The 25,230-nt window shown below is 40.5% G+C and overlaps 3 protein-coding genes across 3 annotated transcripts; 2 read left to right on the plus strand and 1 right to left on the minus strand.

Annotated features, from left to right (window-relative positions):
* Positions 1 to 4,058: 4,058 nt before the first annotated feature.
* LOC146971700 (CTP synthase 1-like) lies at positions 4,059 to 15,956 on the plus strand. The gene is made up of 18 exons (XM_085801114.1): positions 4,059 to 4,191; positions 5,231 to 5,411; positions 5,533 to 5,703; positions 5,879 to 5,979; positions 6,704 to 6,820; positions 7,023 to 7,106; positions 7,351 to 7,431; positions 8,548 to 8,699; positions 9,017 to 9,149; positions 9,313 to 9,401; positions 11,263 to 11,357; positions 12,398 to 12,460; positions 12,600 to 12,643; positions 12,740 to 12,836; positions 12,926 to 12,981; positions 13,635 to 13,731; positions 13,878 to 14,022; positions 14,531 to 15,956. Exons 2-18 carry the CDS (start codon positions 5,246 to 5,248, stop codon positions 14,604 to 14,606), a joined length of 1,767 nt encoding a protein of 588 aa, XP_085657240.1. The 5' UTR covers positions 4,059 to 4,191; positions 5,231 to 5,245; the 3' UTR covers positions 14,607 to 15,956.
* A 604-nt stretch (positions 15,957 to 16,560) lies between these two features.
* On the plus strand, positions 16,561 to 20,132 carry rab42b (RAB42, member RAS oncogene family). Its single transcript, XM_085801121.1, has 2 exons — positions 16,561 to 17,270; positions 18,274 to 20,132. The coding sequence occupies exons 1-2, from the start codon at positions 17,053 to 17,055 to the stop codon at positions 18,719 to 18,721; spliced, it is 666 nt and encodes a 221-aa protein (XP_085657247.1). The 5' UTR covers positions 16,561 to 17,052; the 3' UTR covers positions 18,722 to 20,132.
* A 1,514-nt stretch (positions 20,133 to 21,646) lies between these two features.
* On the minus strand, positions 21,647 to 24,825 carry taf12 (TAF12 RNA polymerase II, TATA box binding protein (TBP)-associated factor). Its single transcript, XM_085801122.1, has 6 exons — positions 24,698 to 24,825; positions 23,922 to 24,141; positions 23,186 to 23,263; positions 22,775 to 22,889; positions 22,115 to 22,203; positions 21,647 to 22,007 (listed from the first exon to the last, which is right to left on the minus strand). The coding sequence occupies exons 2-6, from the start codon at positions 24,000 to 24,002 to the stop codon at positions 21,972 to 21,974; spliced, it is 399 nt and encodes a 132-aa protein (XP_085657248.1). The 5' UTR covers positions 24,003 to 24,141; positions 24,698 to 24,825; the 3' UTR covers positions 21,647 to 21,971.
* Between the last annotated feature and the right edge of the window lie 405 nt (positions 24,826 to 25,230).

Raw genomic sequence — 25,230 nt, forward strand, 5'->3', positions numbered from 1 at the left:
TCTCATCTCTCTATTGTCATCCTTGGCCCCATGTTATACAATAAACTCTCCCTCAATGCCTTTCTTCACTGGTGCTCATAATCAAATTAGATTTGCTCCAAGTAGCGGGAGGAAAGACTAACTCTGAGTGCAGACACCAAACAGACAACGCCCTTCAACTGACATTTGTTTTCTCAATAACTTGGCTCAGGCAATAAGACGGGAATGGTAGGTGTCACACTCCCACACAGGCTCGCGCACACTCACGTGTACGCACATAAGCGTAAACAGAGTATTAACTAGGTTTAAGACAATGACAACAAACTCAGCGTGTGGGTTTCCCCCCAGAGGTCTATGAGCTAAATATCTCAGAGAGACTATTGTTCGCCTTAGGCTCCTGTTTACAACCGCACCTGACCTCATTGCCACATGTGTGACACTATAGCTGTCACGGGGGGTATGTGGGTGTAATTTAAGAACATGTAAATTTTCTGTCATAGCTATAATTTCAGTGATTGACAGAAAGCCAAATTCAAGAATAATTAATTAACCCCAACCCCCCCCCCCCCACCACCACCATTATTATTATTATACTAAGGCCCTACACTACAACACCTGTTTTGCTCTGAATGCTTTGTCTGATTTATCCGGTTACAATTGCAAAGTGTGTATTTTGGCTGTGCTGCACGACTTCACTGATCATCATTATCCATGCTACCCACATGCCTAACCCTTTGCCACCACAGCCACTGTTTATCCAGCCCAACAAGCACATGAGCAGCCATAATGACACTAATTGCCCAAGAGCTCACTTTTCCTCTGAGTGGTTGTGTACTGCATTGAGCCTTGAGAGCCATCTGTGCTCCCTTCTTAAATCGATCTATCCTGCACATTCCAAAACTACAAGAGGACAGGGGAAGGCACCACTCCCATTCATAAATAATGGGTATTGGGTGCGGGGGATGAGGGCTACTGTTTCTTTTGTGTGTCTGTTTGAGTGAGGAGTCGGACCTCTCCACAGAGATCTGGGAGAGGAGAAGCTCAGGACATGTTTCTTATTCTTGTAGCTACTGTCTCACTTCACAGGGTGTAGGTGAAGTGAAGAAAACACTGACAACATGACCTGATATTTCCTTTTTCCTTTTTGGAGAATGTTTTTTTTTTTTTTGTTCTCTTTGCATTGATGTGCTTTTTGTTGTTGTTATGAACCATTTTGATTTATTCTAACACCAGCACAGTGCATGAAATGTACATGAATATTTCCAATAAAGGGTGGTACATGGCTCAGGTGTTCAGAAACATTAGCCAGTAGGCCTTTTTCTTTTCATTTGTGCTGCTGATAATCTGCATCACAGACTATATTTACAGACTACTATGTAAATGTAAAATTTGTATTTTTTGTTAAGAGTCAGATAAGTGAAATAACGACAGGTTTGTAACCGATTATTATTTTTATTGGTGGTATACTACATCTTATTTGGTCTATAAAACAACAGATAACACTGAAAATGCAAACTACAATATCATATCTTTCAGCGTAAGGTGACATCTTTACATGTCCTGTTTTGAATAACCAACACTTTAATATTTAATGTACATCAATGTATGACTCGAAATGCAGCAAATTCAAACATTTGATGAGGTGCTTTTTCCGTTGGCAATAAATCTCTCTTTCAGTTCTTTCCTTCTTTCAGACCAAAGCAGTTCCCCATTCAGCACCAACATTGTTTGAAAAGCAAATACACTTGCACTGTGCTCCCAGGACCAGGCTCACTGGTCAGCGACAATATATAATCAGCCGACTGCAAATAGAATCAAACTCTCTATGAAACACTATGCCATTATAATAGCAATACGTCAAGGCATCTGCGTCTGGTTTTTAAAGGAGACGGGAGATGCACTGTGATTGGTATCCAAAACACTACCATGAAGAATTAAGAGATTAAGTGCAACTTTTTTAAACTACGGGTCTGGCACATGGGCTGTTTTCTTCCATGGTTACAACAGCAAAAAAGACATGGACATGCCCACATCACATTTGAGCCTCACTTCAGACCATTTAGATTTTTTTATTGTATTAAATTAATGTGAACGGAGCAGTTTGGGAAATACTCTCATTTGCTCTCTTAAAATGAAATCAATATCAGTGTCGTGTCTGCATGTTGAATATTCAGTTAGAGCCAGGAGACGAGTAGCTTTGCTCAGCATAAAGACTGTGGACCCAGGGGAAAACAACTAACTTGACTCTCCCCAAAGTTGACCCAGCTGCAGCTCAGTTATTTATATAAAAAGATGTCAATGACAAGTTTTGGTTTTGCAGAGACTCATGAGCTGTAACTCCTTCTTGGAAAACAGTGTCTAGGTAAAGTGACTTGATGGTAAACCCCTCGAGCACACTGGCATCACAGCGGTTTCTTGTCTAAGTGTAGTAGCCTAGTAATCCCAAAATGTTGCAATATTCCTTTAAAGGTAATTCAATCCAATTTGTACAGCGGTCCTGATCAGACTGCAGTGTCACAAGCCAGCAGTGCTATATATGATGTTATGTCCATTTTAATAGTAGCAAAGTCAATCAATTTTGTATGAGCTCCATTATGATTTAGCTGGATAAATCAGGTCAGGTCCATTTCCGCCCCCTCCGAAAGACTTATAGCCTGGAGTTATTTTGAGTTACGTTTCATTCAGTGTTCAGATCTCTCCAGACTCTTTGGCTTCTCTGACTTTTTGTGAAAGGTAAAAATAAACACTTAAAGATTATAGATAATCATTAGCAAAAAAGGATGAGCCGTCACAGCTAACTCTGGCCACACTAAGACATATGACCAAAACACATTGCAAAACACGACATTTCATGGCAATCTGCTGTTAGCTGTATCAAAACACACACACACACACAGTGCTGTGGCTGAATAACACTGTGCACTGCCATCCAGTGATGTGTTTTCCAAAAAAGGTGAATTCAAAGAAGTGGAATTGCCTTTGAATTGCCCTCTCTGTGATTTCAAGATTGCAGAGAGATGAGGGAAGCACAGTACCTCTTCATGCTGGAGGTTAATGTGTGTCTGTGCTCACTTGTCAGATGTAATTGAAGGGAACAGCTTATGAAAATGAGGTGGCAGGGATGAGGTCTTTAATTAGATCAAGATCATGGACAGAAATGAATTAGAATCACCACTCTCATTACCCATAGCAAAACTGGAGCAGCACGACAGTGAATAGATGAAGGAAAACTTTAATATCTCAGAGACAGTGCGACAGTGTGAACAGGATTTTGGGGGACTGCTGTTCTAATTTGCTGTGCCTCACTGGACCAAACCAGAATCTATAGGTGTACAAATTTGTCAATAAACTCGGTGCTGCTAGATCTGATGCCGTATGCCATAAATCCAGAGTATTTCTACTTGTAAATAATCCTGTGCATTTAAGAGCCCATTGTAGCCTAGATGTAGTTTACATATTAATAGGCTACTGCATAGAACTCATATGCCATCTGGTGGTGAAATTGCTTGTGGAACAAATTGAAAACCATAGCAAATGACAGAATTAGATTATTTCAGTAGTAATGATTAAGATATTTAGAATCTAATAGTAAAAAAAACAAAAAAACTAAAACAAAACAAACAACAAAAACAAACTGCATTTTCTTCCTGTCACTTAAAAACAAGGAGTAGCCTACATGTGATGATAGTTATGTGCAACACTAATCTTGGCAAATACGTCATTTGCTGTAGAGGACAGGACGTGATTCATTGATCATGTTTCATTTAGGTTGTTTATGTGTGATTACTTCCCACCTTATTGCAAAAATTGTACACTTGCACTGACCTTGAAATACTTCATTCAGCCAACAATACATGTGATGCTACACAGTGACGACAACGTGAATGTGATTTCATTCCCAGAGTGCAGTCTCACAGGGAAACCTTCTCAGCAACCGTATCTTAAATCCATGCAGCTGATTGGGGGATTCATAAGGGGCGGTCAAGCGAGGTTGCCTTGAAGGCAAACAATAGGGAAACAAATGAAGAAGAAACGGAAGGAGGAAACAGACTGTAGCAAAGCCTCCGTCAACCTCTGCTACACGTGCTCCTGCTGCTGACACTGAAACGTGGAGTTTGATGCTTCGTAAATAGAAGAAAATTTCCCTGAAGTGACAGAGAAAACATCTCCTCTCTACGTACCTTTGGACGCCAGTTTCTCTGTAGCCGTTAAGTAAGTTTGTCTTTGATTTGTCTGGATTTAAATCACGGAACATTTTGTCCTACACAGGCGCTCAGAGGCTAGTAATGCTGCAAACTCACACTTCATGTGGCTGCTAGCTAGCTGGTCGACCATAGCTACTGCTGTTTGTAGCAGGCTGGGTATATAACACTATTATCACCTCAGTGTCCAGTTAATAAAGTTTACTCACTGTAAACAACGTTACTAATGTTATCTTGGGAAACTGTGGCTAAGAACAGGCTGCTCATTTGGGCAACGGCGGTAAATAAACTAAGCTATGTCAAACTTTCCAACCATTCCGGTTTTACAGCGTCCTTTACATGTACTTTTAGCTTTCCTTTGTAATTAACATGGGCTGTCAGAGTTATGGACTGACATTAGGGAGGAGACACGACTGAAACGCCATTAACATTTGCGCGCTTATTGTGGTATTTCCCGCCTTCGACATTTCATATCATGATGTTGATTGGCGGGAATGAATGTCTAAGTGAAAACTGCACTGATATTAAGATATAGGCTAATAAGATGCTAAGATGAGAGCGTTATAGTTTTTGATTTTATCAAGTGTGCTGCTTCACTGTCGTTGTGCTGTAACGTTATTTATCCGGTTAATGTAGAAGCACAGTGGGTTATCCAGATGTAAACAAACGTGTAGCTCCACCTACAAATTTGGGAACATGGTGTCGCCTAACTTTGTCGCTTATAAAAAACAAAATGATGGTGATAATCTCTGACACAGGTTCAGAGATGCTTCATCTTACATTGTTAAAATGTGAAAATAGTTAATATAGTGAGAGATAACGTTTCATGAAAGTCTTCTGGCAGTTTGTTTATTTTGATCCCAACTAGCTTTAATCACAGGATTCACCAATCTACCTCATTGTTGCAATACACTGCTCACAGTATTTACTGTTAATGCACCGACTCAGTCTCACATCTGGTTGAGCAGGTTAATAAACGCCTTAGGTGTTGTGCACAATGTTTCTGTCAGTTATTTACTATTGCCATGTTTTTTTCTGCGTGTGTTCAGCCTTCTAATGCCATTATGAAGTACATACTCGTTACTGGCGGTGTCATATCTGGCATTGGCAAAGGTATCATTGCCAGCAGCGTGGGAACGATCCTGAAGTCCTGCGGCCTTCACGTCACAGCTATCAAAATCGACCCCTATATCAATATTGATGCCGGCACCTTTTCACCATATGAGCACGGTGGGTACATTGAGTGTATTCAGTATGGTTGTTTTTTTTGTCTGTTATGTTTGGCTGAGTTCTGCCGTTATTATAATTGACACGATGCAGCTTAAGAATGTGTCATTTCCGTGTCGTGCAGGTGAAGTGTTTGTTCTCGATGATGGCGGGGAGGTGGATCTGGACTTGGGGAACTATGAGCGTTTCCTGGACATCCGTCTTACCAAGGACAACAACCTCACCACAGGAAAGATCTACCAGTCGGTGATCAACAAGGAGAGGAGGGGAGACTACCTTGGCAAAACAGTACAAGGTGAGAGCTTGCTCTATTCAGCTTGTTGGTCGTGAAAGGAGACATTGATACAGTATATAGCGGCTTATTAGGGAAAGGGATAGACTTGTCTCTGAGTGTTTGCATTTAATGCATACTTAGGACAGAGAGACTATTTCACATGACTTTTTGAATTTACTGGTGTCTGTTCTCTTAGTGGTGCCCCACATCACAGATGCCATCCAGGAGTGGGTGATGAAACAAGCCAGGATCTCAGTGGATGATGATGGTGTGGAGCCTCAAGTTTGTGTTATTGAGGTAAGTGTTGTTTTAGGCATCATGTGTTATTATATTTGAAAACACTGAGTAGAGTCTGTGTCAGGTCAGAAGTGGAGTACTCTAACAACCTCCTCAGGCAACTCGAATAAGTTTTGACCAGGGCATTTTTCTGCTCGTCTGTTTAAAAAGGAAAGAGGAAGTTTTTCGATCAGAAATGAAATCAAGCATGTTCCCTCAAGCGAGAGAAAATATTGGCTCATTCTGCAAACAGTGGGAGAAACCGCTGAACCTACACAAGCGGATATGCCAGTGAAGCAGAAAAACAAACATTATTTCAGAAAAACTGAAAAATAAAGGAGTTTAAAAACTCACTTGTTGAGAAGAGACTGAAATAATCCACTTGTTTAAGAAGAAAAGGACAGCTGGGTATTGTGGATGTAGTCATAAAAACAAAAACAAAAATAATCTTGGCGGTGGAGTAAATCAAGTGCTTGTTTGACAGGAGCGCTGTAAAAGTATTTCATCTCTTGTAAATTTATAGTTGAAACGGTCATATCCTCATAAACCAAGTTAAATTATAACCCTGCCTCCAGCCTTTCTTTTCATGCGGCATGCATCAAAAGCAGCCCTGACATTATAATGGGCTCAGTGCGGGTGATGAAATCCAGCACTTTACAATTCTCTGTCAGGGTGTGTGAGCTGCTGAGAAAGCGGCCCGTGTGTTCATCGTTCTGCGGTCTAAGCTGATGTTTTGTGTCAACAGCTGGGAGGCACAGTGGGGGACATCGAGAGCATGCCCTTCATCGAGGCCTTCAGACAGTTCCAGTTCAAGGTGAAGAGGGAGAACTTCTGCAACATCCATGTCAGCTTGGTACCACAGGTAAGACGGACAGATGAACACACATCATGTAAATAACAGCAAATAACACAGACAGGATATGGTATCAGCATTATTATTATTATTATTATTATTATTATTATTATTAATTACTTTAGTTAAGGTTTTGTTCTGGTTTTTGAAATAAAATCCGTAGAATCACCACCATGAATAATGAGGGTAATTTGCTTTTTTGTGTCCTCAGCCCAATACCACAGGAGAGCAAAAAACCAAACCAACCCAAAACAGTGTCCGAGAGCTCAGAGGACTGGGCTTGTCTCCAGATTTGGTGAGTCAGATTTACAATTTGTTCTTAGACTTTCTCTACCCCTATGCTCCAGATATAAAACCGCCATTCCACCTTTCCCTTTTTATGTGCATGTAAATCAATAATTGTTCATCTCAGTGGCTTAAAACGACCAAATAATAGCTTAAGCTACAATGTCTGCATATGAAATACGTTGAGATTAGATTGTACTGTGGTTCTGTAGTATAACATGATGTTAAAAAATAAATGTATTGAATTTTCTCAGATTATGTGCCGCTGTACAACACCCCTAGAAACGGCTGTCAAGGAGAAGATCTCCATGTTTTGTCATGTGGAGCCCACACAGGTGAAGTACCAGGATTTTTCTGCAGTAAACCTCATTTGAAATTCTCTGTGTAAAGCATGCTGCCAACACCAGCTAGGATCTAGGGCAGTTCCTGTTGTATCCACTTACATCTGCCACTGTGGCACAGTGAGATGAATTTGACAGAACAGTACAGTATAAGATGGATATAACAATAATAATAATGATAATAATAATACTGAATTTATATAGCAGTTTACTTGACAAAGTTGCAAAGTGCTTAACAAGTAAAGCAAAGCCAACACAGACAACAGGGATCATAAAAGAGTACAGAGTAGATACATTAAACATTTACAAAGGCTTGTCAATTCAATAAAAGAAGAGTTTTAAAAGACACTAAAGAATTGGCCAGTCTTATTTCAATGGGAAGGCTGCTCCACAGGTTGGGGTTTCTAACAGCAAAGGCTCAGTCACCCTTAGTCACGAGTCAAGGTCTTGGAGTGACTAGTCGAGCTCCATTCACTGACCTAAGTGATACTACTACACACAGGATACTACTACACTGTTTTTAAGTGTTGATTAGGATTGAATAATATTTGGGAAAACTGTTCTCATGTGTTAATGTGTTTGGCACTGGCAGGTGACTTGGGGGAATGTAATATAATTGGGTTTGATTTAAATATTGACAAGCTCTAGAAACAAATTCAAAAATATCTCAGTTTCAGCTTTATTTGTGTCTCCGTAGGGCAATTAGTGTTGCAGCAAGTAGAAAGACATAAAACACATACAACTAAAAGTCCAAGAGGGAGGGATAATACAACATCAGTAGCTACATCAAAGCACATTTTAAATAATGAGGAAAGGTTTATTTCACCAGGTAGCCTGTTGATGGACAATTATGTCACAAGTTAAAATCTTACTCCAAAATAAGTATTCTGTATCGTTCATCTGTTAACAAGTACACAGGAGGAAAACTGCATTGGTGCAAAACAAACTCAGTCAAGCAGCCTTCAGTAGGCATCTCAGCTGAAACAGTGTTGGCAGTGTGCTGGAGTTGATTCTTTATTTGTCTTGTGAAATAACAATGTCTAAATGTTGACATAGCTCAGTTCCGTTGCCAGTTAAAATTGAACTAACATGTTTTGCCACTCTCTGCAGGTGATCTGTGTCCACGACGTCTCCTCAATCTACAGAGTGCCTCTGCTGCTGGAGGACCAGGGTGTCGTGAGCTACTTCCGTCAGCGGCTGAACCTGCCTATCGAAGTGAGACCCAGAAGGATGCTCACAAAGTGGAAGGAGATGGCTGATAGGTGAGCGGGCTTGTCTCAGTCACTGACATTTCTCCCCCCGGTTTTGTGTCTCGTTCAAGAAAAGTGAGGATATATGGGCACAGATTCTTTACTTTTTCAGCGGTGGACCAGTTAGTTTAACCACAGAGACAGTTTCTCTCCTCTACCATTTGTTTTACAAACCAAACCAAATTGAACTGCAAAAGATGAACTATTCCTCGGCTACCGCAGCATTGTGGTCGAGAGGTGAAATCCAACAAACGCTGAATTGTTCTCTGAGTAGCTGTGGGCTATGATTATGAGTCAGAGTTCTGGGAATCATCTTCCTCTCTCTTCAGGTCTGATCGTCTTCTGGAGCACGTTTCCATAGCCCTGGTGGGGAAGTACACAAAGTTATCAGACTCTTACACTTCAGTCATCAAGGCCCTCGAGCACTCGGCCCTCGCCATCAATCACAAACTAGAGGTCAAGGTATGGGAACATTTCTTGCTTTTTTATGTTCTGAATATTCATTTCTGGATCCACCATGAGTGCTTTGTAGTCCAGGACTGGAGTAGTGCCTGACAGTTTTTCAGTCTGTTGGCCATGATGTCGACTGATCTCCTTCCAAACGCTGTGTTTGTTGTTAATACAGTACATCGACTCTGCAGACCTGGAGAATACCACGCTGCAGGATGAGCCAGTGAAATATCACGAGGCCTGGCAAAAACTCTGCAGCTCTAAGTGAGTAGATAAACCCGGGAGAACACACGTGCCAGTAGGCTTGGATGATATTGAAAATCTGCAATTAACAATGTTAGGTTGTACACTGTAGTGCTCCAGTGCTGTTCACATGCCACATGATGGCAGCAGAGTGCTGTCCTTCCTAGAGGTGAATGGAGCCTCATAGAACCTTCAGTTAGGATGTATGGAGGTGTATAATGTTGTAGTATTGTTTTTCTCTGAGGGGAAAAAAGACTTAAATTTATGAGTTTTTAATCCATTTTTGTGCCCAGACTGTAATCAAAGAGAGGCTTGTAAGGTATTGATTTCCAGTACTTGGGATATTCTTTCATTAATGATATTTTATGTATTCGTTTGAGCTTGTTGAGAAACTGTGTCCTACTGTAATGAACTTTTTTGATCATCTCTGAGAAGACAGCATCTCAAAAAGAGAAAATGTAATGTTGATAGCAACCTCATTCAGTAGTTGTATAGTAGGTTTTAGAGCTCTACCAGTCCAGAGGAGTGAGAGGAAAAATGGAGATTGCATTCTCATTGTCTCCCAACTACTGTATGTGTATGAATTCTCCAACATAATACCAACAAGGAAATTATATGAATACAACTGAAAGTGTGAATCTTATAAGCATCTCCCACCATTACCTCAGATGAACAGGTATATTAACATCAAGTCTTCCCCTCTCTGTCTTTAGTTTATCTGAACAGGGCTTTATGCACTAGCCACGTTCTTAGGAGCCACACGCTGATACGAGGGGTTGGGCTTCTGGTTGGGCTGGTTTCAGTCTCATTTCTTTTGTGGCATTGATTCCACAAGATGTTGGAAACTTCCCTCAGATTCTGGTCCATGTTGTTATGATTGCATCAAGTCATTTCTGCAGATATGTTTGCGATAAGTTCATACTGCCAATCTCCTGTTCTGCCACACCCCTGAAGTGTTCAATTTAATTGAGGTCTGTGACACAGGAGGTCATTAAAGTTCACTGTCAAGTTGATAAAAATCAGATTGACATGACTTTTACTTTGTGTCATTGTGACATTATTATGCAGGAAGTAGCCGTTTAGAAGATGGGAAATAGTGATAGTGAAGGGATGCACGTAGTTGGCAACAATACTCAGAGAGCCTGTGGAATTCAAACCATGATTGATTGGTATTAAGGGGTCCAAAGTGTGCCAGATAAACATTCCCCACACTATTACACCACCAGCAGCAGTCTGGACTTTTGGCTCACAGCAGGTTGGGTCCGTGGATTCGGGTTGTTGACGCCAAATTCTGACCCTACCATCTGCTGCCTCAGCAGAAATCCTGATTCACGAGACCAGTCTTCGTTTCTCTAGTCTTCAACTGTCAACTGCTTAGTGAGCCCGTGCCCACTGCAGCCCCAGAGGTTCAACATGCTGTGTATTCTGAGATGCCGCTACACTTACCACAGTTATAAAAAAAAGTGGTTGTCTGAGTTACCGTAGCCTTCCTGTCATCTTGAAGAAGAACCAGTGTCCTCTGACCTCCTATCAACCAGTTGTTTCCATCTGCACAACTTTCACTTGCTGGATGTTTCTTATCCCCCCCCACCACCACTTGAAGTCAAAACTCCACAGACTGTTGTGTGTCAGAGTCCCAGGGGATCAGCATTTTCAGAAACAGTCAAACCAACCTGTCTGGAACCAACAGTCTGAGTCACTGAGATATTTCCCCCCTATTCAGATATTTGATATGAACATTAAATGAAGCTTCAAACCTGCATCTACATTATATTGTACATTGTACTGCTGCTGCCATATGATTTGGATCATTGCATGGATTAGCAGGTGCACAGGTGTTTCTACTGAACTGAGGCCGTCACTCTGTTCTTCTTCCCCACAGTGGCGTGTTGGTGCCAGGAGGGTTTGGTGTGCGCGGGACAGAGGGAAAGATGCTGGCTATCAGCTGGGCGAGGAAGCAGAATAAGCCATTCCTGGGTAAGAGATCGGAAACTGCTACGTCTCATAAATTCTGTCCTCTCCATTATTACATATTCAGATTTGATGCATATCAAAAGATAAACAGATAAAGACTAGACATAAGGCTGTTCTCTTTCATCTGGCGACTGATGATGCAGCTTCATAGCTGTATTACTATGCCGGTGTTTGCAGATAAAGGAATTAAAGTGACAGCTAAACTGTATTTTAAAATGCATTTGTTTGCTTTGAACTGTCGTGTTTTATTGTTTTACAAGACTGAGTCACAGTTAATTTTGATTCAGCACATAACAGACATGAAAACAAACCTCTTGAATTTATCTCGAGTACAAAATGAAACATGTAATTGATTGCATTATTGAACCACTTTGACTGGAGTATGCTAACGTTGCATAATATTCAGGGCCTATCGGTGTGTGGCAGCAACATGTGACATGTAGTTTCAGTGCAATATGAGCCTCAACATTGAAGGTCTTTGAGGAACAAAATGAACTGGGCAAATATATAAAAGAATAAGTTGAATTAACATCTGCACACAGCCTGCCAGAGAGCTTTAACATGCCAAAACTACACCTAATGAAAACGTTGATGTATTTGATAGCCACATAAAAAGGAGAAAATAATCAGTTGTTTGAAGTTGTTCAAGAGCCACTCTATTCATAGACTCCAAGGTAAAGTGTCTGCTAAAGAGGACTCTGAAAAATAGCAGCAAGGGGGAAGAATACTACTGCAATCATTTGCTTTGTGTGTAATTTAAGTCCATTTGTTCTCACTTTGACATTACACCATCTTTGCGTTCCTGTTTTGTTTAAAAAAGAAACCTTAATTGCATCCACTTTCAAAAGTTGTAAAATAATGACTCCAAGTCCACAGAGATGTGAATACTTTCTTTATAGGCACAGTGTAATAAAATGCAGAGACAGTAATGTTAGCCATGTAAGTGTTCTGCACAGCGGGGATGTTGTTCTGCCTTTCTTTATTAATGAGTCCTTACAATAGCACTCATTATGCACGAATCCTGCTGGTCTTGTTTTGTGCAGGGGTCTGTTTGGGCATGCAGCTGGCAGTGTGCGAGTTTGCCCGCAATATTCTTGGATGGCAAGGTGAGTAATTGCACAGTTCATCTGGACACATTGCCAAGAAACGTTTAATTCCCGTGGTTTCTAATTTAATGATGAAAGAACCTTAGTCGTACTGCGAGTTGATTTTGAGCTTAGATCAGTTTTGCTTATCTATTTCCAGATGCAAACTCCACAGAATTTAATCCCGAATCCAAACACCCTGTGGTAGGTTTTTTTTTCTCCCTCTCTCTCTCTGCTCATATCAGACCACATCATCACAGCTGAATGGTTTTAACATACAGTATTATTTGATCTCTGCAGGTGATTGACATGCCAGAGCACAACCCTGGGCAGATGGGTGGGACTATGAGGTTGGGGAAGAGGCGGACACTCTTCAAATCCAACAACAGTGTAATGAGTATGTGTCCTGAGATAAATGGTGGACTGCTGACCTTTTTATACTTTACAGCTTTTCTGTTTCTGACAACTGATGTTTCATTCTTGCAGAAAAACTGTACGGAGGCTATGAGTATGTTGAAGAGAGGCACAGACACAGATTTGAGGTACAAATGAAAATCAAGTTTCAAAGCTTAAAGCAGAAGTAAGTGGTCCGGTCGTTTTCGCTAATGCTGCGTTCCAGGCAGGCTTTTGAAATCGTAAATTACAGCTTCAAGTCACAACTTACGACTTTGTAGCGTTCCAGGCAACCCACTCGTGTTTTTCCGACCTGTTTTATCGGTGAAAGTCACTATAACGGCCACTCGTAACTTCTGACCAGTGAACTCATACCAGATCGAACTGGTACCACTTCACGGTCAGAAAAATACGAGTTTCCTTGAACGCACCATAACAGTCCTCGTCCCTACGTCGCCACATTCACGGCGTTCCTTGGCTGCACACACAGCCCTGCATGCCGTTCTCTCTCCTCATTGGATAAAAACTGTAGGATACGATAAATGTTTTCTCTTCGGCTCAGAGCAGAGCAGAGGGACTGACAGACCCGTGTTTCAGACCAAACACTCTATAGAAGTGATTGCTGTCGGAAGATATAACTATTTAAGACTTATATTAACACAAATATATCACTTACTTCTGCTTTAATTTTCTTTCTGGGAACAGAAATCCAAAAATATTATATCTAATCTTGAATTATCATAAAAATAACCTTTTTTTTTCTTTAAAGCCTATCCTGAATTGTCACCCCTTGTTGTTTAAGGTTAATCCTGAGCTGAAGCACCACTTTGAAGCAAAGGGTCTCCAATTTGTTGGTCAAGATGAGGAAGGAGAGAGGATGGAGATCATCGAGTTGGAGGGTAAGTGAAAAGTGAAGAAACATCCACATGCTGTTGATAATCTATGCATCATACTTGGTTGTGTGTGTATATACACTCCTGTGTCTAGTTGCATGCTTTTGAGAACTAATGTAGAGGAAACCAAAATGTCTACTTTTATGTTTCAGGACACAATTACTTTGTTGGAGTGCAGTACCATCCAGAGTTCACCTCCAGACCCATCAAACCTTCTCCTCCATATTTTGGTCTCCTGCTGGCTGCAGCAGGAAAACTCCAAAGCTACCAGGCCAAGGGCTGTCGCCTCTCTCCACGGTACACTCCGACACAGCACTCTTATCACCCAAAAGCTGCTTAGTGGAAATTAAAATGTGATATTGCTATACTGTGATGCTCCAGCTATTCATAGGTTTACCTCGTTTACCTTATAAAAAATGAACTTGCTCCACTCTCATCTTATTAACATTTAATTTCATTGATTTTCAGTCCAAATATACTTGTTATTTGATGTTATGCTTTGTCATTCCATGCTGCTTAAATTGGAAAATGCCTTGGGCATTTTTCACATTATATTTTATTTCATTGGCTGAAATTTAGTTGAATTGTGAACATGAATTGTAATTTATATGAATATTTCAAGTCGGTGTCATAATCTACGCAACTCTGTGTTATTATGTTGTCAAACTGTATCAGAAAGTCCCATGGGTGTTTCAGCTTACAGTGAAGCTGTAACATCAATATTGCATCTGCACTGTATGAAAGCAATCCCTGTCAGGCGTCGAGGCCATAATACTCATTTTATGTTTCTTGCCTCTCATTGCAGGGACACTTACAGCGACCGCAGCGGCAGCAGCTCTCCTGAAGCTGACATCTCGGAGCTGAGGTTTCCCTCTTTGTAGTGGTGCAGATGTGTTTGTTTTCACTAGCGCAGTTAAATGCAAAGCCCAGAAAAAAAAAACCTGCCCTAAATTGACATTATAATACCAAATTACATGTTAAACAGGTTTTCTGCTCTAAATGGCACAATGTGTTGTCAGTCATTTTTACATTGAATAAATAATGCCTTCAGCACAGTGCTTTAGAGCTGCTGCAATAAGTACAAAACTGAATAAGATTTTTACAGGGAAATTGTTAGAAATCATGGAAAACCTGTCAAGAAAATGGGCGCCAGTGATGGGGGCACATTAGCAGTATGTTGGGGTAAAAATGTAAAGGAATGGAAAATGTATTAGAACTTAGGTATAGAAAGCGCAGTGACAAAGGACTAAGATGAGAGTCGGGAACTGTGCAATCAGGTTTTTGTTGGGACAGCCATCTTGCATATCAGTCCACTGAAACACATGAAAACACTGATGAGAAACAATGACTCCGTACAGTTGTGTGTAACTTTTACTGTCAGAACTTTGCCTGTGTTGTGACAAGCTGACCTATTACTGATACTTTAACCATTGGAAATGTTTCTTATTGTCTGTCTTACCCTGTGATTCCATGGATTAATGTATTTTTCATTTCCAACTGAGAGGTCATAGTACTCACTCAGGGGAAGTACACAAATGCGTAGAGAACTTGTTTGGTTTCAAATAATCCAGTTACGCTTTCGTGGCTGTGGGGTGTACAGGGATTTTTTGTTGTTGTAAAGAGGTGAATTGTTTTAAGTAATAGTCAATATCACATAGACTTTGGGTTTTAACTTCTGCATGCAAGTTGTTCTACCAACACAAGTTTGTCTTTATAAGTTTGTTTTTAAACTTTAAAACCGAACTCGCCGGCTCAGGTTGCATGACTTTTTTTTTTGGTTTGTGACCTTTCAGCTGCTGACATCAACACAAACGGTTTTGAACTCCATTACCTTTTATTGTCATATCTGATCCACAGCTTCCTAAAAATGTTGCAGCCATCTGACAAAGCAGCCAACTTAGAGTTGCCCCTGAGTCAACAATATTAACTGGAAAAGCAAGCTTGGCATTTAAAACCAATGCCATAAACCGCAAGAGGAAGACCTAAGTTTTGATCTCAAAGCGTCAGACGCAGTCAACTGTAGATGGTAAGCATCAAGCTTCCAAAGTTACATTTCTGTATGGAGCGTTGTGAAATTGGCTTGAATAGTTAAATTATTTCTGCCAGTCTACTCGTTAATCTGTTTGTGACCCAAATGTATGAAGAAACATATTTTTATATTTATGAAGTTCAGATGCATGTGCTTGAATATGTGCATTAATTCTGAATAAATAAATTTTTATTTCTCATGACACTTTTGGCCTTTATTCTAGCTGAGCTGCAAATTAGGGTAAGTTCTGCTTTGCTTAAGTCATGCCTTTTATTAAACCTCTGTGTTCACTGATGATCTGTGTTTATATGTTGTGTATTCACACCATAGATAATAAGTATTACAAGTAGAATCTATGTTAGTGAAGCAGACAGGATGTCATCTCTAAATATAAACCCGCAGACATGTAGTCACCACGAAAGTAGAAAATGTAAATATAACACTATACTGTCTGCAAAGTAAACCTATTATGAAAAAATGAAGTGCATATCCTGCGCCTTTCCCAGTCTTTCCCTGGGGATGTAAGGCTGTATTGTTATCAACTTCCCCTTTTTTGGCGGCATTGCTCACTCTGCAGTCATGACCATAAAAACGCACGAAAACCGTTGCTTACACTCAAACTCATTTTTTGAGACGTTGGGGATGGCAGCACAGTGAAAGTATAAATTACAACTACTGCTTCCTTATAAGCCTTTGCCCTCTTTCACACATCTGGCCCTCCCTTTCCACAACCGCCCTCCCTGTGTCCTTGTGCTCTTGCCCCTCCTTTTGTCAAGTATCAACAGGCAAACTTTAGAAGTCCACGCCCCTGCACGGCACACTCATGTTCATGCATACAGTAGCAGCACCTCGGATCAGAACTACAGTACAGCAGTGCTGGGATCTACTTTATGGGACAGATTTTTCTACACACCTGCTTTTGGATTGGATTGGATTTGAGGAGCCACCACAGGAATGAGACGCTTCAGTGATACTGTACTGCAGGAGTGAGGAATGACTGTGAACACACTGCTCTGCTGATTGTGAGATTAATAAGGAGTGGCTGCTGTAGCTGTTACTCAACGTTTGGAGCGTGGGCACACAGGGTACAAACTGATGGGAAGCTGGGGGTGGGACTGATAGGTTTCATCTCTTTCTCCATCCCTCTTGGTGTCATCCAGACTCTTCACTGCTCTCTTCTTGAGTCACTCCTGACTTAAACTTCCAACCTCGTTCAAAACTGCTGCACTGCTTCTCGAGACTCACCCTTCACGGCACTGTGTCTCCACCTTCTCTGTCGCTCTTATCCCGTCACAACAATGGACCTGACGTTGTGGCAGTACCAGTTCAGGATCATCATGCTGGGGGACTCCACTGTGGGCAAGTCGTCCCTGCTCAAGCGTTACACTGAAGACTTGTTCCTGGAGTCCATCAACCAGACAGTGGGTGTAGACTTCTATGTTCACTTCCTGGAGGTGGAGCAGGGGGTCCGTGTTAAGCTGCAGTTCTGGGACACAGCTGGACAAGAGAGGTTCAGGTGAGGATGAACTCATTCTGTGACAGAAACGGCTTTATACCAGTGCTATAGTCATAGCTTATTCTCATGTTTGTATTCATTACATTCATGAATCTCTTCATATGCCACAAGTGCATGAAACATTCATGCTTGGGGCCTTGTATTGCATTACTTTGACTACAACAGTAAACTGTATCATAAAAACAGAATGCCATTCTTATGACGCATATTCAAGATACAGCTCGTATCCATGCAAATATGCTATTCAAATAAACTACCACTGCTTATTCCATTCACACCACATCAGTTCATCAGTGTTTGCTTTCAGCAAAACACTGTATCCACCCTGTCACCCTCTCAAGATGGGTGTGCGCCATTTGAAGATAGGCAGTATATGAAATGCTTAGAGTGGAAAAGGCCTTATTCTCCATGCTCAGCATGTTTAATGAAATAACTAGAAGTAACTTGTCTCATTCTGTCTCTAAATTCATTATTTCAGTTCTCCAGTTGAATGAACCGTAGAAAATTGCAAACTGTGCCTGTTTATGTTTACCCCCTCTCTGCATGGTATCAGTTGCCTGCTAATCCCACATGAGTCAGCGAAAAGCCTAGAAAAATTTGGTTGTTTTCCTAAAGAAGTATTCTACTGCAGAAGTTTTGCAAACTGGCAGATGGGAAGCTCCACTCCAAAGTCTTTCCTGTGGTTTAAACATTCTGTGACTCATCAGGGAACTACTGTACATGCTGCTTGTCAGCTTCCTGATTAGGATGACAAACACAGTGGTTATCGATTACTCACAAACAGACAGTCTCTGTCACTTTGCTTATCTTAAAGCACTCAAACCAAAACAGTGCAAAGAATCAGGTAATTATTTGCTCACTAGAACTAGAAATAAGCTGCCAGCAAACTCTGACCTCTTGCACTGCCCTGTGGGGTTTGGATTTTTCATATGTTGGAATCCAAGTGTCCTCACTCTTTCCCTTCTATGTGTTTTTCCCTTTGTCTGTTTTTTTCCTTCCTCAGGTCAGTGACTCGTTCTTATTACCGCAACTCAGTTGGAGGACTGCTGGTGTTTGACCTGACCAACCGAGCTTCCTTTGACCATATCAAGGAGTGGCATGCTGAGGTGTGCGAGCGAGTGCAACCACATAAGGTTCTGTTCGTCCTGGTGGGCCAAAAGAACGACCGAGACGAGTTTGAAGAGAGGGCTGTGAGTCGAGAAGAGGCTGAGAAAATGGCGGGGCAGCTCGGGATGCCGTACGTGGAGGCCTCCGCCAAGACGGGCCAGAATGTGAGGGAGTGCTTCGAACTTCTCACTCGACGGGTCTATCAGGGTCTTTTGAGTGGTGAGGTAGAGCTGCAAGAAGGCTGGGATGGAGTCAAGTGCGCTGCCCCACAGGCGCTGCAGTTGCAGAGAGCCAGCCTGGCTCAGCCAAGCACAACCCCCAAGACCAAGAAGTGCTGTGGTTAAACTGTAGACTGATGATGGTCGTCTATTCTGGGATTTGTGGTGTGACCATCAGGAAATGGACTGAGTTGAAATGCAATGTTTTGCACCTTTTATTGTGAAGATACTGTCTTCAAAACTTGGCAAGAGACTGATTTGTTGAAATATTTTGTGACCAAATGTGTAGAATATTTTGTCATTCCTACATAGGTCAAGATTTAGGTTACTTGGAAAATAAACATTCAGTTTAGTAATTGATATTTATTATGTCATACTACAGTGATGTGGGTCAGTTCATCTACCACTTTGGTTCAGAAATACCTCTAAAGAATTCCACAACATTTTGCACATTTCTGGTCTCTTGAGGTGTTTGGTGATCCTCTGACTTTTTCTCAATACAGTACCACCTTTACCTTGACATTTGTGATTTTGGAGGGAAATATGATGACTATTGGAGATACTGCTGTAAAATGCAAATAGGTCCCATTCCCAAGATGTTATAAAATGTCCAATTCTAAACTAAAGGTAACTCCAAAAGTAAAACCTCAGTTGGACTTGGTGTTTTTTTTTTATTGCTAATTAGAAATCTTATCATGCTAACAGATATAACGGATGTGAAAGTGGTAAAACACATTAGTGTGTTAGCATTGTCAGTAGCCTATATACAAAATGTATAGGCTTTTGTAGAAAACTTTGAAAAGGTCAGCAGAGAAGTTTGTGTTCTTTTGTGTAACATGCTGGACTTGCAGCTTATCTGGCTGCTGTAACATGGACTGACAAGGTCATTCCACCTTGACTGAGTAAGACGAGTGGTTGTGTAACATCCAGAAACTGGGGCTTTTTCCTTTTTCAGTCTAATAGGTGCTAAAGATGAGACTTCAGGGTCACCACTGCATCTGGTCTACATCTTCCCGACCACTGATTTTGGACCTGAAGACCCATGCGCTGGAAAAGTAGTTCCCAAACTGGAAGTCTGGCCCACTCAAGATCTGTGATGGGATCTCACATTTGGTATTTCAATCTCTTTTAATTAAATTTTGGTTCACAGCTCATGACCACACTAAAGGTCGTAATTTGTGATGACAACGTGCAAGTAAACCTGGCTAATTTTGAGGGGTCACAACTAAAAAAAAGGTCCTGTGCCACTGCACCACACGGACACTGTGCTGCCTCCTCAGAAGCCATGGACAGAAATCTGTGAGTCTTGTATGTATTGTTGTTGTCCTGCTGTGAATAACTGGCAGCAGTTAAAGTATTAGGTTCCCTGGCTGAGATTATAAACATCACCATAGGCTTTCATGTGAACTAATCTCCTGGGTCTGAGTACATGTCGGGAAAAGGCTTTGTTGTATCACCAATAATTGCACAGCATCCTGCGAGTGAGTGATTGTTTTCAGGTTTTGTCATTGAAATTAATTAAATGAAAACTCTAGGGCGCCTTTGGATATTGTTCTTTTGAAATGTGAGAGGTTTCCATAGCAATTACTGTTCATCCGGCTGATGAACAATCTCCTGTGTTTCTGCAACAAAAACGCAGACTATTTATTTTGCGAGAAGACACCCCGATTCACTGCTAGGTTCTTGTGATGTTTAATCTGTATATTGGTTTGTGTCCTTGCTTCACTGAAAATATGTCAGCTAGTAAAATAAGTGTATTTCAATATTTTAACCCTTTGCTTCGATTTCATCCTTCAAGACCTTTTAAGTAATTTATGTACTCCTCATTAGTGTGCGATTTCAAAATATACTGGGAATTTAAATCTTAAGTGTGTAAAATATTTAACTAAAAAACACTATTTTCTCTATAAGTTAAATAATATTTAAAGTATTCCTTTCTAACTTAAAGGAATAGTTCACCCAAAATTCAAATTGCACTCATTATCTACTCACTCATGTCGACTAAGGGCTGGGAGAAGTTTCAGAGTTATCTGTGGCTTCTCTGAGTTACAGGGGGTCTCAGCGTGGCAGTGCATGTCCATATAACGGTTGCAAATGGATACCAACTGTCTTCGTAACAAAAAGACACACCAAAAACGAATTTTGGACGAACCAGGAAGAGGAGCTTCTGTTACAAACAAGTTTGAAATATAGACTTATTTCATTTTTTTCTGAGCAATTTCGCATTTTGGGGCTTCAATACAAGACAGACATTACATACGAGCAGCATGGAGGTATTTGGATGTTTTTTGGTGTGTCTTTTTGTTACGAAGAAAAGTGGTATCCATTTGCAACCGTTATATGGACATGCACTGCTACGCCGAGACCCCCTGTAACTCAGAGAAGCCACGGAGGACTCTGAAACTTCTCCCAGCCCTTGGTCGACATGAGGGTGAGTAGATAATGAGTGCAATTTGAATTTTGGGTGAACTATCCCTTTAAACAGCAATTTCCTATAGCTCCTTTGGCTAACTCCAGTCTGGCAACAGAAGCCATACAGAAAAACATTTGTTTGATAATATCCGTCATTTATTGTTTCTGACACTACGAAAAGCCAACACCTGGGGATAATTTCTTCTATCATTATTTTTGATGCAATTTGTGTTAGACTTAAATTGGACAAAAGTTAAGATAAAATGTTTAACAACTGTTGAAATACATGTGTTAATGTCATAAAATCTATTATATTCAGTAAAGGTACAGCACACGTATCAAATGGAAAGAAAAAAAAATCATTGTATATTTTTGCCACTTTTTGCAGTATAAGAATTTGGTATTATAAATCCTCTCTATATATATATATAAAAGAAAAACTATCAACAGCATTGTACGAGTAGAGTGGGTAAACAGTGGAGCAATTATCTTTTACATACTCAACATTTATGATCATCTATTATTGGCAAGATAATACCAAAGATAATTTTGAGAAGGCAGATGAATCATCAACATTCACATCCAAACACTCTAGAATACAAAAGGCACACTGGATACAGCACTGGTCACAATCCAAAATAAGTATTCCAGTAAATGTTTATTGACAAAAACGCAATGAACAGAGTTTTGCCTAGGTTAGCTTAATGGTAACAAAACTGAATCAGGGACAACAATTATTTTATTATGTGATGTTTCTGGCAAAACAGTCAAACGTTAGGGAGACATAACGATGAAACACTAATCAAAAGAAAAAGAAAAGAAAAAAACCCCAACCCAAACCCTCTCTTCCTTAATCTTAGTCCAAAATTCCCAACTGAAAAGAAAAAAAAAACTAAACAACAAACAAAAATCATCCAAAAAAAGAGTAAAAGAAATGGGTACAACATATTAGTGTACTTTCTTGCTATTTTTTGGTTGTCTTGCGGATCAGCGCCATTCTCTGAAATGAAAAAAATTGCAAAACGTTAGATTCAGCTATCATGTTATTCCTCCCAAAACGAACATTGATGAGCTGTAACTTTTCTAGACAGCCTTCTTATTCCTCACCTGTTTATGAGCCTCTGTGGTGCACGCCTTCTTGAATGGCCGGATCTCATCTGAGCCATAACCAGGAATCCACATGTTCCACTGACGTTCTGAAAGAAGCAATGCACAACTCGCTCAACACTGGCTTAATGAACTTACTTATGCCTTCCAACAAATAAAAAAAATGTAGAGATCTAACGAGGAAATTTACCAACTAAGCCTATAAGTACATTCAGAGTAACTCAGTGTCAGGATCAAATTTCCGATACATTTCCAAAAATTGTTAAATGTGTTGTCAGGGCTATAAAACAAAATAATTACAACTTCTGAAACTGTCTTGTATCCATTAAGTGTGGCGTTCTGTGTGTGATCTACTGGCAGCAGAGATGTACCAGTATACCAGCTGATGACATGGTTGCCATGTTACTCATCTTCCCTTTAATTTGCCAACTGTCAGAATGTCTTGTGTTATTCAAATGTAACAAATCTGCATGCACACTGCATTAAACCCAACAGTCATATTTGGAAAAAAAACAAAACAATCATGGCTAAAATGAATGAGAAGACTATAATTAGATGCATGATTCATTTTCACACTCATTTTTTTCTCTTGCATGTCCTGAAGAGACAAAATAAATTAATCAGTGAAAACCTAAAAAAAAAAGAGCCAGAGCAACTTACCAAGATGTAACTGAACATCCTTCACCTCTAAGGTGTTGGACTTGCGATGACGTGCCAGTTGACATGCCGCTGTCACTACACTCTCTATAAAGTCATCTGCAATTTGTAGCAGCATCTAAAAAAAGAGGCATTTTGAAAATCATCAATCATGTTCAGTAAAAGAAAGTTATACAACAGCTGGAAAGACCCTTGAGTTTTCAGCTGCTCACACCATTTATCATGCAGCTTGGCTTTCAACGGAATAAAATTTGATGGATGTGGCAGTGGGTTAAGGAAGCATTTGAAAAACAAGAACAGGCAAGATGAAAGCCGTATTAATGTCACACGAATATGCTTACTCAAAAAAAAAAAAAAGAAAAAAAAAAGTAGTACAGTGTAAATTTTAAACTGCAGTTAAAATCCCAGACAAACCTCCTCGACATCTTCATCCAGCTGCTCATTAGGGTCAATCTCTCTCACCAGGTCCTGCAGCTTCTTTTTACTGAGCACCTGCAACAGGAAGCAGATGCACCCAGCATTCATCACTCATTACAAAAGAGCTCAAGCATTGAAGATGTTGCATGCTCTCTACAGTAGTCTAATGACAAAAAGGACAAGACACATGTTTATCCATTTTTGATTTTAAAACCCCAGGAAAAGGGTGATGGCAGTAGAACATGATCAGTATTTATAAAAGATAGTCCACATAAAAATGAAATATGTAAGTTAAATATGATACCACGATATTCAGAACAAGCTTAACATAATCAGTCTGATTGATCTGAAATCTTTTTCACTGTTTCAACCAATTCTCTGGTGACTAAAAACAAGATCCTAACAAGTCAATTTTACCACAACACATTATATATATATATGTATGTATGTGTGTGTGTGTGTGTGTGTGTATGTATGTATGTATGTATGTATGTATGTATGTATGTATGTATGTATGTATGTATGTATAAAAAACACTCATTCAGGTGTATACAACTGTCCTGGTGCAGCACTTTCCATTTTACCATGACTTTTTGTTGCTGGAAACTGGTACTGCTTCTTGTCTACAAGATGATATTCATGTGTGTGTACAGTTCACCTATCAGTGGGTCTGGCATTGCAACCCACCACAGCAGCATCATCTTTTAATTTGTTGAATCAAAAATAAACTTACCTGAGAACCCTCTGGGCTGCTCCTGCCAGCAGGACCGGGACCCCCCAAAACCTTGACAGCTGTCGTGGTGCTGTTCGCCATACTGCAGGGACAGTGGAGGGACTCTGGAGTTTCACAAGACTCTCGACTTCTGTGTCTCCTCTGTGACAGAGCAACAACCCGGAGAGAGGACACACGTGTGGTGGATTATCTTCAGATGGGGATCACGTCCGTAGTAGTTCTGTGGTAAAATCAGAAAATATATCTTAGATACCAGCTCAGTTATTTCGTTTTAACGGACAAACCAACCTGCAAGGAAACGCATTGTATTGATATTTTCGTTTTCAGCTCGTGTTAACACAGCATTTACTTATGGCATCCACCGGTAAAATCAAGCTTGTAGCGTTATTTCATTTTAGCGTTGATGTGTAGCTTTATGAATACGATGATTACGATGATTACGTGAATTTTATGATGGATTATCTGTATCGACTCCACATAATAGTGATTTTGCCATTAAACAACGCTATAGGATCTACTCAAAATATTAAAGTAGCAAGCCAGTTAACACTACATTAATAATATAAACATCACAAAGAGAGCTGTTCCGCGGCTGTGGGGCTTCAACAAATTAAGCCAACATCTGAACTAGTGGCGCTAACACAGCGTTAAGTGCTAAAAACAATAGCAGCTATCAAGCTTTGAGGTTAGCCGCGGGTGCTAATCTAGCAGCTAATCTGGCGGCACGGTTTTCCGGTCGCCGCATCTTGAATTTACACGTAAAACTTAAAACTTACCCGAATGAACAAACACTATCTGTCCATGTTTCGGCACTGGTGTGGCAACATATAAGGTTAATACAGAAACAGCGTTTTGGGTCGCCTCCGAGCAGCTAGCGTACCGAGCGAGGATATTTTTCACTACTTCCGCTTTGTTTGTGCCGCTTCCGGTGGCGACACATCGCTACCACCACCTGCCACCTGCTGGTTGTTAGGTAGAACTACACCAGGATTCATTCATGCATGAGCTTCATTTGGTAAAGTGGAGTGCACCCACTGACAGAAAACATGAATCTACTTTACATTCAGATGAAACTGCACCGGGGCCCAAAAGTCCTTAATTTCTTTCTTTCTTTTCAAAGTGTGAGTTTGCGCTATAAGATATGCGGTTAAATAAACAAACAAACAAACAAACAAAAAACATAAACACCAACAATAGCCTTGTAGTAAAGGTTTGGTTACACAATGTGGAATATGACTGCGGTCAAGTGAGCCGTCGTTCTTCCTCGCGGAGTCAAGCCAGCCGCACAAACATTTGAACTGCGCCCGTA

This window comes from Trachurus japonicus, chromosome 16 (genome assembly GCF_045865225.1).
Source record: "Trachurus japonicus isolate A0001 chromosome 16, Traja_1.0".
NCBI lineage: Eukaryota > Metazoa > Chordata > Actinopteri > Carangiformes > Carangidae > Trachurus > Trachurus japonicus.

What these genes read in the sequence shown, in the direction of transcription:
- LOC146971700 (XM_085801114.1), top strand. Translation starts at nt 5,246, where the DNA reads ATGAAGTACATACTCGTTACTGGCGGTGTCATATCTGGCATTGGCAAA. An exon ending in GCAGAATAAGCCATTCCTGG is followed by an intron (nt 11,358 to 12,397) that starts GTAAGAGATCGG and finishes TGTTTTGTGCAG; the next exon opens with GGGTCTGTTTGGGCATGCAG. An exon ending in ATCCAACAACAGTGTAATGA is followed by an intron (nt 12,837 to 12,925) that starts GTATGTGTCCTG and finishes TCATTCTTGCAG; the next exon opens with AAAAACTGTACGGAGGCTAT.
- rab42b (XM_085801121.1), top strand. Translation starts at nt 17,053, where the DNA reads ATGGACCTGACGTTGTGGCAGTACCAGTTCAGGATCATCATGCTGGGG. An exon ending in GCTGGACAAGAGAGGTTCAG is followed by an intron (nt 17,271 to 18,273) that starts GTGAGGATGAAC and finishes TTCCTTCCTCAG; the next exon opens with GTCAGTGACTCGTTCTTATT.
- taf12 (XM_085801122.1), bottom strand. Translation starts at nt 24,002, where the DNA reads ATGGCGAACAGCACCACGACAGCTGTCAAGGTTTTGGGGGGTCCCGGT. An exon ending in TGGATGAAGATGTCGAGGAG is followed by an intron (nt 22,890 to 23,185) that starts GTTTGTCTGGGA and finishes CTCTTTTTTTAG; the next exon opens with ATGCTGCTACAAATTGCAGA. An exon ending in CCACAGAGGCTCATAAACAG is followed by an intron (nt 22,008 to 22,114) that starts GTGAGGAATAAG and finishes TTTTCATTTCAG; the next exon opens with AGAATGGCGCTGATCCGCAA.